The following is a 14229-nucleotide window of genomic DNA, read 5'->3' on the forward strand; positions in this document are numbered from 1 at the left end:
GTTAACAATTTTGTATTACTGCTCTGATAGCCAGGGATCTAATGAGAGGTTAGCTGTGCGGCAGGCGTGTGAAGAGGCCAAGACTGTCCGATCTGACCAGATCTTGTGAATCCAGCTCCAATGCCTCAGACACGGACCTGTGCGGTGGACCATCTCCCCTGAGGCTGTGAATCTCCGTGTGGCAGCAGACTGCCTCATCTTTCTTCATGAGCGCGGCTGGTGGGTTTGAACCTGTGAATTTGGGGCTGGTGGCAGAGTGCTAAACCACTGAAACACCAGGACCCTAACACCCCGACTTGTTGATGCTTCTGGAAATACAGCAAAGGTCATTTATATAGTCTGATATTTAAAAGTGAGATGTTGAGTGTCAGAATCTACCTTCATACTGAACCACCGCTCGATTTTCTAGGTTTCCGGTGCTCTGCTGGCCTGCCTGCCCACCCGCCAATATCCTGGGTCCTAAAGGGCCTTCCTGTCAGGGGAGACAATGCACCGATTTCTCAGGCCTAGCTTGTGAGCCAGAGGGGTGAAGACAGATGAACTACACAGAGGAAGGCCCTCCATACCGCCCCCAGGTCTCGGCCCCGACTCACCACTGCACAGGCTGCCAGTTGGGGAGGAAAGGCCGGAAGCCCGTGATGCACTCAAAAGCCAGGGTGCCGAAGCTCCAGTAGTCCACTGTCACCGTGTACTTCTGCTGCTCCAGCAGCTCCGGGGCCTGCACCAGCACAATGACGGACACGCCTGAGCTGAGCCACCTACTGAGGAGTCACAGGCCAGCTCATTGTGCCCCCAAATGCTCCTGGCTCCTTTCTGGCAGCACTGGCCTATCCCCTCCAGGGGGAAGAAGTGACCAGCCAGAGCAGATGGAGTTCTTCTCTACCTTGCTGTCTCTCATTCACTCTGGCAGCAAGGCTAAGGAGCCAGGGCCCCCAGGGACTCCTCTTGGGTACATCATGTCTCGGCTAAAAGGGAGGTGGCAGCACTTTCAAGCACTTATTCGAAACGAACTCTGTGCACAGATAGGAGAAACGAGACTTGCTGCGTTACCACAAAGGGAAAGGAGGCCAGGTGATCTACACCAAATGCACAGTAAATGCTATAGGCCTACGGACAGTCTTCTGAACCAAGCAGCAACCAATATTCCAGAGAGCAGATGAGAAGCTGATGGAGCTTACTGTCCTAGCTGGTGGTATGCAGACAGGAGAAACATGGCTCTTTCTTTCATTCTTTCTCTGAGTATTTTGTCTCTATCTCTCCCCAAAGGAACCCTGGTGCCAGAGTGGACTACACATTGAGTAGCTAACCAGCAAGGTCGATGGTTGAAGCCCACCAATGGCCCTGAGGGAGGAAGGCGAGGCTGCCTGGCCCGTCGAGATGTAAAAAGGCAGCTCTCCCCCATGCCGTCGTGCTGCTGTGAACTGGAATCAACTTGACGGCCGTGGGTTTGGTCTGGCTTCTCTCTCCCCAGCATGAACTCAGAGGACTCTCCCTATTCTTCAGGCTGTAGTTACACGCTCCGGCCTTCCAATGAGCCTAGAATGTTGTCTTTCCCACTCGCTCTACCCAGCCCCTCCCTCCTCCAGCCCTCCTTCACTTACTCATCCCTTAGGCTCCAGACGAGGTGAGGGAGGCCTTCTTAAGATACTGCCTTACAGCACCCTGCCCTTTTCCTTGATTGCACGTATCATTGTTGTAATTTCTCAGCTATTTGCATAACTATTGGGGTAACGCCTGTCTCCTTGCTAAACTACAAAAGTGCTGAAGGCCGGGGCCACCCACGCTCGCTCATCTTCTTTACCCCTGGGTGCCTGGCACACACACTGCATTCAGTCAATGTGTCCTGGATGAACACCTCAAGCAGAACCCCAATCTTCAAACTAAATTATTCACAGAAGGAGTAGGAAGCTCAGACAGAGCTCAGCCTCCTCCATGGGGCATGAGACACCGCAGGAGAACTGGGGCCTCCTCAGACCAGGGCGCATCTCGTGCACGCCTTTATTGCCAGATACAATCCTGAAGCACAGAGAGGTGGTGGGAGCTCGTCAGGGCACACCTGCCCTTTTCATGTCAGAGAAGAGGGCATGCCACAGGCTTTAATGGATGTGGGGAGGGGGCAGCGAGAGGGGTGTACTGACTCAAGCAGCAAGCCCTGTGCATCTAGGACTCATAAACAGCTGGCCAGTCTGAGGTGCTAGGCAGCAGGGAGAGTGGAACTGTGTGAACACAGGCATCAGAAGCAACTTGACAGGCACCCATGCAAATCCCGCTTCTTACCAGGTACTGCAGGGTCCCTACAAAGGACGTGCAAAGACTGCTCTGGTCCAGCTCCTTGGCATATCCGAGGTCAATAATCTTGTGTATTAACTGAAGAAAGAAAGAAACATGTGAGGTTTTTGAAAGCACACTGTCCTACAAGTACTCTTCTGATCATTTGCTGTTAGAGCACAGGGTATTTTTGAGTCCCTAAGTAACACTAGATCCGACGTTCCTAAGAGACACCAATTACACGAGCGCATCAACAGTGCCAACGTGGTGGATTTAGGGAAAAAGAAAACAAACACGAACATCGCTTGACACGTGTCCCCCTTGCGCTGCCTCCAAGACGGAGAGGACGTCCCAAATCAACAGACCGTGACGTGAGTCAGCCCTCAAAATTGGAAAAGTTGGACTTTATAACATGAAAACATTGGGCCCGTCTCTTAACCGTAAATACTTTCACATCTCAAATCTGATGAGAGGGTACCCAGCCCCAAACCTGGAATCCCCCCACCCTCAAAAACAACCTATCACCTTCAAAGTACTCTCTATTACACTTAATACACTTGTCAAATCTGTGATCGCATTCTTGGAAACACTTTTCAAACTCATCTGTTTGGATGGCTGACCTCCCTTGTTTTTCCTTCACCTCTTCTATGACATCAAATTGCTGTCCTTTCATGCCCCTCTTCATTCAAGGAAACCAAAAGAAGTCACAAGGAACGACGTCGTCGGGTGACTAAGGTGTGTGGGGGGCAAGAGAGGCATGCTGCTTTTTGCCAAAAAGTGGCACACGGAGATGGATGCATAAGCAGGTACATTATCGTGGTGGCAAAACCAGTCCCCTGTCTGCCACAAATCAGGTATTTTTGTTGCACACTGTTATGCAATCTTTTCAGAGCCTCTAAAGCAGCGGTTCTCAACCTTCCTAATGCCGCGACCCTTTAATACAGTTCCTCATGTTTTGTTGACCCCCCAACCATAAAATTATTTTCGTTGCTACTTCATAACTGTCATTTTGCTACTGTTATGAATCGGGCAACCCCTGTGAAAGGGTCGTTCAACCCCCCAAAGGGGTTGTGACCCACAGGTTGAGAACCGCTGCTCTAAATAGAAAGCTTGATTAACAGTCTGACCCGGTGGAATGAACTCCAAATGCACTACCAGTTGACATTTTCATCTGTTCGGATGTATAAGGACATCCAGAATGAGGTTTGTCATCAATCAACATTTCACCCTTTTTTGGAATGGAAAACCACTCGTACACGTGAGTTTTTCTCATAGCGCTGTCCTTGTAAGCTGTGCTCAACATCACAGCAGTTTCTGGGGCATTTCTCCCGAACAGGAAACAAAATTTCACAGCCACACGCACACTGTTCTCTTCAATCGGCCCTCACAAAAAATGAGGTTCGAGCAAAACTGCTTTTACTAAAAAACTCACTGTGACCAGAGAGAACCTTCCCAGCGACACCCCTGGGTACACTAACTCAGAGCAAGTTCCTCGATGTTCCCTAAAGTTCCGCCCAGCGGAGACGTTTCCATTTGGAGGGTGGGGGGCGTACCCCCTCATAGAGTTCCTGGCAGGACTGCGGGTGAGCTGGAACCGGTGAGTGCTGCGACAGTCCCAGCCAGGCCCAGAACACCGATGGGAGCTCTCTTGGAAGGGACCGGGAGACCCACAAGCTGAGTGACCACACAGTGCTCAGCTGAGCCTGTACTCATCACCCTCAGCTGGACGAAGGCCACAGTGTCAACTGGATGGAAAGGTGGGCACCATGCCTCTGGAGGGGACCATGGAAGGGGGTGAGGGAAGATGCCTCTCACACAAAGAGCCCTGGACACCTTGCGGGGTGGACTCTGCCAGCTCATACCGCCTCCTGTCAGCCCCATCCAGAGCCGACATCCAGCAAAAGCTGAGGGTCTAGAATGAGGAAACACACCGTGGCACACTATGCAGGGGTGGCTCACCACCCAGCCACAGGAGGAGAGGGCGGAAATGCACGCTGCTAAGGCACAGGAGGGGTCGGGGAAAGCCTCAATACTTTGGAAAAGGCAGAACTAGAGAGACACTCAAAAGCAGTGAGAATTGTTGCCAGGGGCTGCGGTGAGGGTGAGGGTGGGAGAGGGGAAGGATTGGTGAACCAATGGAGCCCCTTAGGGGGTGTTAAGATAGGGAACCTGTTCTACAAGATACGACATCATGGATTTGTCCAAACCCATAGAACTGCACAAAGGGCAGACCCTCATGTGAATGATGGCTTTTAGGCAATAGAATCTACCAAATGTGGTGCAAACGTACCGCATCCATCACAAGATGTGATTAATAGAGGGGAATGTGGGGAAATGGAGGGGAGGTATTGCAGGAACACTCTGTACGTTCTGTAAACCTACAACTGCTGTACTGAGAAAAAAAAGTCTATTAAAAAAATAAAAAGTTGAGGTGCTGAACAAATGGAAAACAGAAAGTTGGCTTCCAAGAAGTGCTGGTCCTAGAGGTGGGGGGTGGGGAGAGGGGTGGAGGAGGTTAGAAGACAAACACTTTCCTTATCAGATTCCTGCAACTCGGGCAAGGAACAATGTAATCCATTCAAATTTGTCTCCGTCTGCAAGGGAGAACTTTCTACTGGATTCTGTTCAAAGTCGAAAAGCACTTATCAGAACATCAAAGGGTCACTGAAGGAAAGGCAAGTGACGCAGAAGCCCACGGAGCGCGGGCCTGCCTCACGTGGCGGGGGCTCACCCTCTGCTCCCCCTGCTGCAGGACGATGTTCTCCGGCTTCAGATCTCGGTGGATGATCCTGTTCTCGTGAAGGTATCGAAGCGCCGAGGCTGAGAGAATGAAGAGAGGGCATTTGAGTAAGCCCCAACAAGGCTTTCCATTTCACTCTCCTACCCTGCAAAAGACTCTCCTACCCGGGTGGCATAGTGGTTATGGCTTGGACTGCTAACCCCAAGGCCTGCAGTTTGAAACCACCTGCCTCTCCAAGGGAGAAAGACCGGGCCTCTTTAGTCTCCTAAAGGGTTATAGTCTTGGGAATTCAGAGGGGCAGTTCTATCCTGTCCAATAGGGTTGATATGGGTCGCATTGACTGGATGGCAGGGAGTGTGTGTGTGTGTGTGTGTGTGTCCCTTTGAAGACAAAACAATTACCCAGTGCCTGCCCCTGGCAATGAAAACCTTTAGTACGACACACACACTCCAGGATCAAATGTCGGTATCTGCTTCTGCAGTCCCACTGGATTATTCCAGTGCCCTCTGAGGGCGGAGGGCGGCACCACCCACTTGGGGGAACTAGTAAAATTGCCTGCCAGGCAAGTCAGAGCCATAGCAACACTACAGGACAGAGTAGAACAACTCCCGAGGGATTTCCAAGGCTGTGGATCTTTGCAGAAACCTCAGCTTTCTCCTGCAGAGCCACAGGGGAGACCAACCCCCAAGCTTTCGGTTAGCAGCCAAGCACTTCAGGGCCACGCCCCTAGGGTTCCTGGAGGAGCAGAGCAAGTGCAAATTACAGCAACCGTAAGATGCCTTTCCACCACTTCAACTGAAAGGGCTTGGAGATGAGAAGAGATAAAGCGTGCTCCCTCCACTGCTGGGAGGAATAGGAAGTACTGCCCCGTACAGAGGAAGTACTGTGGCCGTGTCTGTCGCACTCTAAAGTACACACATTGCTGGGCCCATTCTTTCAACGTCAAAGAGGAGGAGGACCACAGTCCACCCCCCCACCCCCTCAAGCCGTGTGATGAAACAGGCTCGTTTTCTCCCATGCGCGCTACAGTGTCAGGAGCTGGTCCGTATGTTGAGCACGTCATCTGAGAGGCAGGACTTTAGGAAGACACGCAGCATCGGGATCAGAGAAAGGCTCGGTGGCAACCTGCCAGCTGCATGGGCTATGACCTTGCTTGTTCAAAGAGGACTTGAAGCGCTTACTGATATCAAAGATGATCAAAGATGACTGCCTTGGGATTACACCTCAACAGAAAGGGGGGAAAAACATTCTTCACAACTGGGCCCATAAGCAACATCATGATAAGCACAGAAAAGTTGTCAATGATTTCACTGCACTAGGATCCACAATCAAGGCTCATGGAAGTAGCAGTCAAAAAATCAAATGAGTTATGCTACTGGGAAACTCTGCTGTGCAAGGCCTCTTTAAAATGTCCAGCAGCAAAGGTGTCCTTTTGAGGACTAAGATGTGGCTGACTCCAGTCTTGGCATTTTCAATCGCTTCCTAGGCATGGGAAAGCTGGTGAATGGATAGGAAAGACAAAAGGAGATTGATGCATTGGCAACGATCGGGTTGATAAGGAACATTAAACATCTCAAGTGCCGCCAGGAGAATAAACAAAGCTGTGTTGGGAGAAGCACAATCAGGCTGCTCGTGAGAAGTAAAGGTGCCGAGACCGTTCTCACCAGATGTGACCAGAGGGACTAGTCCCTGGAGGACGCCACCATGCTTGGGAGAGAGGACGGTCAGCAAGAAAAAGAGAGGCAGCCCCGCAACGAGATGGATGGAGCGTGTGGCTGCAACAGTGGGCTCAAACATAGGAACAGTTGTGAGCATGGTGCAGGACTGGGCGGGGTTTTCTTCGGTTGTGCGGTGTTGCTAGCGGTCAGAATCGGCTTGGAGCACCTAACAACTCTGTGATATGTTCTTGGGCCATTTACACTTCGCTGGCACACTCCTGCCTGAACTGCCCCGAAGAACTATCTTGCTGCTGCGGCTGAGAGTGGGTGTCTCTGGGAGGGAGGGGGCGCGAGCAGGTGCAATGCAGTCGAGAAGGCAGCAAAAGCCGCAGTGTGGTTCTGTCCGCCCCACAAAGGGGAAGGAGGGTCAGCACTGGGCACACACTAGAACAGAATAAGTTCAGGAAATGTTCCAGAACACAAAAGAATTATGGGAGGTAGACTCCAAGGAGAGCTCTGGGCCGGCCTTGGTCACGAGATCCTCACAGAAGAAACAAATGGGTCAGATTTTGTACACAAGTCAGAAATGGGAATGAAAGCCAAACCCAGGCTTATCAGCAACCCCAACTGCATCCACAGAACTGGGGGAGGTGACTGCAGCCCAAAGGTGCGGGAGAAGGGAAGGTGTCTGAGGCACGTTAACCCTTTCCATGAAGAAAACCCGAGACGAATCTTCTGTCCACCGGTGTCCAGCACCAGGACAGAGGCCAAAATAGGATGACGGAACCTATCCAAAAGAGTCAGCAGTTCTCCTGGGAAAAACATAAAGCCGTCCAATACTTGGCCCAAATCTAGAGGAGGAAGAAAATGAGAGAGGAACTAGCATTTGAGGATGGAATGTTATGCTACAAACGTTATGCATGTCATCTTTTAATATCCGTGTTTGCTGAAGTAGGCAATACCACCCCCTGGGGTGGGGGTGGGTCCTGAATGGTTCAGGAGTGTGGCAGAAGCAGATACCTACACTTTATCCTGGGTTATAGACTATAGCACAAAAGCTTTTAAATGCCACAGGGGTGCTGAATTTTTTTTTTTTCTGAAAAGGAGACAGTAGGCCAAGTAAATTGGAAACCGATGATTTATATAGATCATTTCATCCTCCCAAACAATGCTAATTTGGTAAATGATGCTCCCATTTTATAAATGTTGTAAAATTAAAAAAGCCTGGAGGGGTCAGATCTGACCCTCTCTGGTTTTCCTGCTGCCAAGAAGCAGAGGTCAGACATGCCGCCATGCTCCATCCTTCTGTATCTACTGGGACACTGACCCTTCCTCCCACAGCCCTCCACTTTTCTGCTAGATTAGATAATTCATTGCAATGGCAACACAGAACTCATACATGCACTATGTGTAATTAGGGGAGTTTAGTAAGGAAGTTCACAGGTTTAACTATAAGTCAGGATCAGAAAATATTGACGATACAGTCACTGGTCCACACTTCTTCTCAGCCAGGGGGCAACTCCCTCTCTTCTTGACCTCAGCTTCTTGGCCAGGTGATTCCTGGGCCTCTGCCCCTGTGGGCCAGGACGCCAGCCTGCTGCTCTGCCTCACTGCCTCAGTCTCAGTGCTGCTCCTGTGTTCTGTCTCATGGTCCCCTTGTCTCAGTTTCTGGGCTTGGCCTGGCTCCTTTGCTCTGTCCCCTGGTCTCGGTGCTCTGGTCGCAGCCTCTACCACTTCAGAGAGAGATCTCAAATGTGTTCTTAGCAGACCATACTCCACGGAAACAAAGGGAAGTGGCTTGGTTCACACCCTCTACTAAGGTAGAGACTTAATCCCACCCATTAGCATAGCAGAAAACAAGGCAAAAAACCCCCTCACTGCCATCAAGTAGATCTCAACGCATACCAATTCTATAGGGCAGTGGTTCTCAACCTTCCTAATGTGACCCTTTAAGACAGTTCCTCATGTTGTGGTGACCCCCAAACCTAAAATTATTTTCGTTGCTACTTCATAACTGTAATTTTGCTACTGTTGTTATGAATCGGGCGACCCCTGTGAAGGGTCGTTCAACCCCCAAAGGGGTCGTGACCCACAGGTTGAGAATGGCTGCCATAAGACGAAGTAGAACGTACCATGGCATTGAAAAGCTTCCAGGGGAGGGGAGTAGAACCTGAACAAACTCACAGCTATCGAGTCCATTCCAGCCCTAGAGGATGAGACAGGACTGCCCTGTGGGTTTCCAAGGTTGTGACCTTTTTATGGGAGGTAGAAAGCTTGCCTTTCTCTCTCAGAGCAGCTGGTAGCTTCGAACTGCTGACTTTTTGGTTAGCAGCCTGAAGTAGTGACATAATCTGGTGTCATTTTTGAGACCATTAAGAGTGGAGGGGTGGAGTTCAGACTATCAATCAGGTCGCAGCTTGATGACCTCATTTGGAGGCACTATGGAGATAAATAGCTCACTGGAGGCCAGACACACTCTCTGCTTCGTCTTCTTGCTGACAAGTCACATGGAGCTAAGCTGATGGAGCCAAAGCCCTGGAGCTAGAGGAGCCACAATGCCAGCGCTGAGATGCTTCCACTGCCACGGGATCCACAAGACTTTCCACCCACTGGCCTGTGATCTACCTGCATTTGGTGTCATTACATGTGTTGCATGAGTCTAATGAGGAATTTATAGACTGGTATTGGACACATAGGCTAATATCAGTCTTATGGACTTGATCTGACTGAGCTGGGCTGCTTTCTTAATATAAAATTACTCTCTATGTAAAGCTCTTTCTTATACACATGAGTGTCTCTGGATTTGTTTCTCGAGTCAACCCAGACTAACACACAGCCCAACACACAGCCCCCTGCCAGGGAGTCCTGAAGGTCCCTATGAGTCAGAATCCATTTGATGGCAGTGAATTTGGTCTGGGTTCGACTCCTGTAAAGATGCACAGCCTCAGACACCCACATTGTTCTACAGGGTGGCTGCAAGGCAGCATCAACTCCATCAGAAACGGATCATAGCCACAGGCAATGAGGCCAGAGTTTACAATACATCACACCTGGGCTTGTGGCTAGAAAGGCCATATTAGCTGACTCATCTCAATAAATAAGATGCTCTGAAAAGTCATATACACAAGGTCACACTGACCATAACAGGAAGAGCTGGTACTTGAACCTGGAAAGACTCATTACATGTGGATATCTGGCTTTTGAAAACAAGTCTTTACTTCTTTTAATTTCCTATGGGGTTTAATTCGTTCATTTGACAAGTATTTATGGAGCAGATGCTATACACGATGCTATGGTGGTTAGGCTTTGTGGCAATTTGGCTGGGTCAGGGTTCTCAGTAGTTTGGCACTAATTCCCCACGATGGGATCTAACACTATGTACAGTGAACCCTTGCCACTTCGCGCTTCGACTTCCGCGGCTTCACTCTATCGCGGTTTTTGCGTATCAGCGCATGCTCTATCATTACTGCCACTGATTGGCTCATACTGTACACACTTCTGTCTGCATCACTACGTATCAGATGCATTTTTGCTTTTGTACAGTGTACTGTAATTCTTTGCGATTTAAAAGAAATTTTATCTAAGCCCTATGATGGCTCCTAAAGGAGCTGCTTCTTCTAAGCCTTCTGACAATAAAAATAAGCGCCAGAGGAAGATGCTTACCATCCAGGAAAAGGTAAAACTTTTGGATATGATCAAAGATGGCAAGAAAATCGTGGAGGTTGCACGCCATTTCGACTTGAATGAGTCTTCCGTTCGCTCCATCCTTAAAGAGGAAAAAAACATCCGTGCTACGGCTACTTTCACTTTCAACAAGGAAGCAAAGCGCATCGTGACAAGGACTCCTACTTCGCGGAATTTCATTTATCACGGTAGGGTCTAGAACCGATTAACCGCGATAAACGAGGGTTCACTGTACTCAACCCTGTGAGTGGCCAGCAGCTATGGTAGGGTGCAGCTCTCTTGGTTAGGTATACAGGCTTAATGAAAATGGAAGAAAGATTATGTGAGGGTGTGGCCTGCTCCTTTGTTTTTTTAAGCAGACTGTGGGGAAGTTTTACTGCTGCTATTTGGATCCTGTACCCGATTTACTGTTCTCCTGCCATATTGCCTGCGAGTCCCAGGAGCCATCAGCTTATTGCCAACCTTGGATTCATTCAACTTTGCATCTACCAGCCTGGGGTTTCCCTGCTTCCTGGTCATCAACTGCTGCAGCTACATTGAGTTAGGAGAAGCCTTCAGCTTACCGTCTGACTCACAGACTTGAACTGGACTGGACTTGCCCACTTCTACAGCTGTATGAGCCCTTCTTTAATGTAAATCTCTCTATATACATACACGTAAAAAGTGCCACTAGTTTTGCTTCTCTAGAGAACTCAGTGTAGAGATACAGAATAGACTAACCCAAATCTAAACCTAGCATAACACATAGGTGCTACTGTTCTAGATTCAGAGATATAGAACAGACTAACACAAAACTCTGACTTGTAGAAACCTTATATACTATATCAAGATGTACAGCCTGAGGAACCCAAATAGTTTCTAAAGCTGTCAGTCTTTATGGAACCTGATAGCCTCATCTTTCTCCCAAGCAGCAGTTGGTGGGCTTGAACAGCAGACCTTGCATCAGCAGCCTAATGTCTACTTGACAGTGCCCACAAGCCACTCCCACAGAAATGACGAAAACACTTTAATCCTAGTGCACTATTACTATCAAAAGGAACCCTGGTGATACAATGGTTAAGCACTTGGCTGCTAATCCAAAGGTCATTGGTTTGAAGGCCTAAGCCCACTCCTCGGGAGAAAGATGCGGCAGTTGCTTTTGTGAAGATTCGTAGCTTTGTAAACCCTATGGGGCAGTTTTATTCTATAGGGTTCCTACAACTTGCAATCAACTGACTAGCGGTGGATTTCGTTTCTGGTTTTTTTTTTTGAGTACTACACCAAATGCATCTGTTGCCTATGAGTGAATTTCAACTCACAGTGACATTGCATGTGTCATAGCAAAACCGTGCTACATAAGGATTTCTTTCTTTCATTATTAGTTTTCATTTGTTGAGTGATAATTAACATTTCATACAATTCAATAGTTCAGGGTTGTGCAATCATCGCCACAATCAACTTTGGAATTCTTTCTTCCTTCTTATACCCACTGAGGCTGACTCCCCATTCCAGTCTCTACACACACTTCTGTGCCCCCAAACTAAAAACTCAACTCACTGCCATTGAGTCAATATTTTAGGACAGGATAAAGTTTGTGACACTGTAACTATTTACGGGGGTAGCATGCCCATCTTTCTCCCTCGGAGCAGCTGGTGGTTTCAAACTGCTGACCTTTTGGATTGCAGCCCAGCGAGTAACCACCATGCCATCAGGGATCCTTTCTGTGTCCCCAGGCAATCACTAATCCAGCTACTGTTTTCATACATCGACCCATCCTTGTTTTCCTAGACAGATAAACATACAAAACAAGGATAAACAACAAACAAGGAGCTGCAACAAAGACCATAGGAGACAAAAGAAAGCCTCCATCTAGAGAATGCAGAAATTGTAACAATTTTAGAATAAATTCACAATAGGTCCCGCGGGAGAGCAAATGGAAAGGTGTTAGATTCCAGCCTAAGCAGAGTTGCTAAAAATCCATGTTACAAGGCTCTGTGTCTGCTATCAGGGCTGTTGACACTCCTAGTCTATGTACATTGGAGAGTCAGTGGGGACTGGATTCACGTAAACCAAACTCCAGACTCCTTGCTTCCCAGTCAATTTTGACTCATAGCAATCCTATAGGGCAGAGTAGAAACGGTCCCATGTGGGTTTCTGAGACTGTAACTTTATAGGAGTAGAAACCTTTATCCTTCTCCCATGGAGCAGCTGGTTGATTTCAAACTGCTGACCTTGGGGTTTGCAGCCTAATGCATAACTGCTCCTGCAAATGGATCTTTGGGCTATGATTTTCAATGATTGATTTTTCAGAATTAGATCATCAGACCTTTCAAACTGCTTGGGAAAATAGGGTATCAGAGGCTTAAAGAAAGTTAATACTAATCTACTATAGAAGGATAGCCTGAATGACATTTGAGATCTTACCTTACTCTGATTTACCAGTGATATCAACACACACACACACACACACACACACACAAACACAAATTTGACCAATTATGAAAATGACCACACAAGCCAACTGAATTTAAAAGACTGTGCACTGAGTGGAAGGTTCTAAGATCCGTGGGATATTACTTGAGGAAGTAAAAAGTTACATGAGGAAGTACACAGTAATGCATACTTGAGACAATTATTTAAAGACTTTCTTAAGAAACTATTTGCTGAACGAACACATGATCTAATAAATGAAAGAAAAAAGACTTGAGAATATAACATCAAAGCAAAATGCTTGGGAGAAGCTCGAGCCAAAGACACGCCACAGTTGCCACCAAGAGTTAAAGAATCAGAATGCCCCCAGCCCACTGACCCACTTTCCAACCCACCCACGGGAGAGCCATGAATGAATCGGCCACTGGGGAAAGGGACAGGATCAACTCAATGTCCAAGGCAAACGAGGATGGAGAACACAGGTGGAAGCCGTGAGTGACTGTGGACTAGTTCCTCTGGGGAGGCAGAGGGCTCTGCCACAGGGGCTAGCAGTGAGCGGTGAGCACTCCTACCGAGAAAACTGTGTGCTCCATCCGAAAGGGACAAACACACAGGATTTAGAGTAGGATGGGACTCTTTTATATTAGGTTCTCTGGGTCCACACCTTCAATATGTGATTTCATGAATGAGTCTTTTCCTCTTTTACTTCCTTCTTACCTGCCTTCTATCAACAGAAGCACAGCAAAAGCAAGGGACAGGCCCCCCGATTAGCAAGGCAGCAAGGAGAGAGCCAGCTGTGCCTAAAGACAAAGGGTTAAAGAACCCAGCTTGCCAAATGGGGCAAAAGTTAACCGAATCCAGGTAGATGCCACTGCATTTCCGTTTTCAACTTTTCTGTATGTTTGACTTTTGGGGGAAAAAATTTTTTTTAAGGAAAAGTAGACAAGAGAAAATTAAAAAAATTACTTTAATGAAGTTGAGATGGAGAAGGAATGAAGATCACATCATTTCCCCATCCTGGGAGGTATACTTAGGAGGCCAAAGCTTTAAACCTTAGATCTCAAACTTTCAAGGTGTTCCAACAATCTTAAAGACTTTTTTTTTAAAGGCCCTGGTGAAGCACCACTGTGACCTCTGATGTGTCCCTAAGCTAGCGTCACTGCCAATGGTCACTTCTGGATCCACCACACTGGGAGCCCAGAGCCTGAGAGACCCTCTCCGCCCCAGAGCCACGCTGGTCTCAGAGTGGGCCCAGGGACCCGCCCAGAGGCAGTGCGCCTGCACACATGAACTGCCGCGGTGGGGATGGAAACATTCAATGCCAAGGGAAGAAATCCATTTGGATGACGACCTATTCCATCACAGTCCATTCCAGGAAAGTAGGGAGTGGAGTTTTTTAATGGAAAAGGAAATCTGTGATTCTATATATACTTCATACCTTAGGAAGGAAGGAAGGGAAATCTATTTGAG

The 14229-nt window shown here is 48.2% G+C and overlaps 1 protein-coding gene across 1 annotated transcript in view; it reads right to left on the reverse strand.

Annotated features, from left to right (window-relative positions):
- IKBKB (inhibitor of nuclear factor kappa B kinase subunit beta) overlaps positions 1–14229 on the reverse strand; it is a 61700-nt gene that overhangs the window by 25810 nt on the left and 21661 nt on the right. Inside the window, exons 5-8 of the mRNA XM_045286854.1 lie at positions 13477–13483; positions 5000–5088; positions 2278–2367; positions 594–718 (exon numbers count right to left, since the gene is read on the reverse strand). Coding sequence (XP_045142789.1) covers positions 594–718; positions 2278–2367; positions 5000–5088; positions 13477–13483 — 311 coding nt within the window. The remainder of the gene's footprint in view (positions 1–593; positions 719–2277; positions 2368–4999; positions 5089–13476; positions 13484–14229) is intronic.

Source organism: Echinops telfairi, unplaced genomic scaffold (genome assembly GCF_000313985.2).
Source record: "Echinops telfairi isolate 266 unplaced genomic scaffold, ASM31398v2 ScPeMD7_9;HRSCAF=40, whole genome shotgun sequence".
Classification (NCBI taxonomy): Eukaryota; Metazoa; Chordata; class Mammalia; order Afrosoricida; family Tenrecidae; genus Echinops; species Echinops telfairi.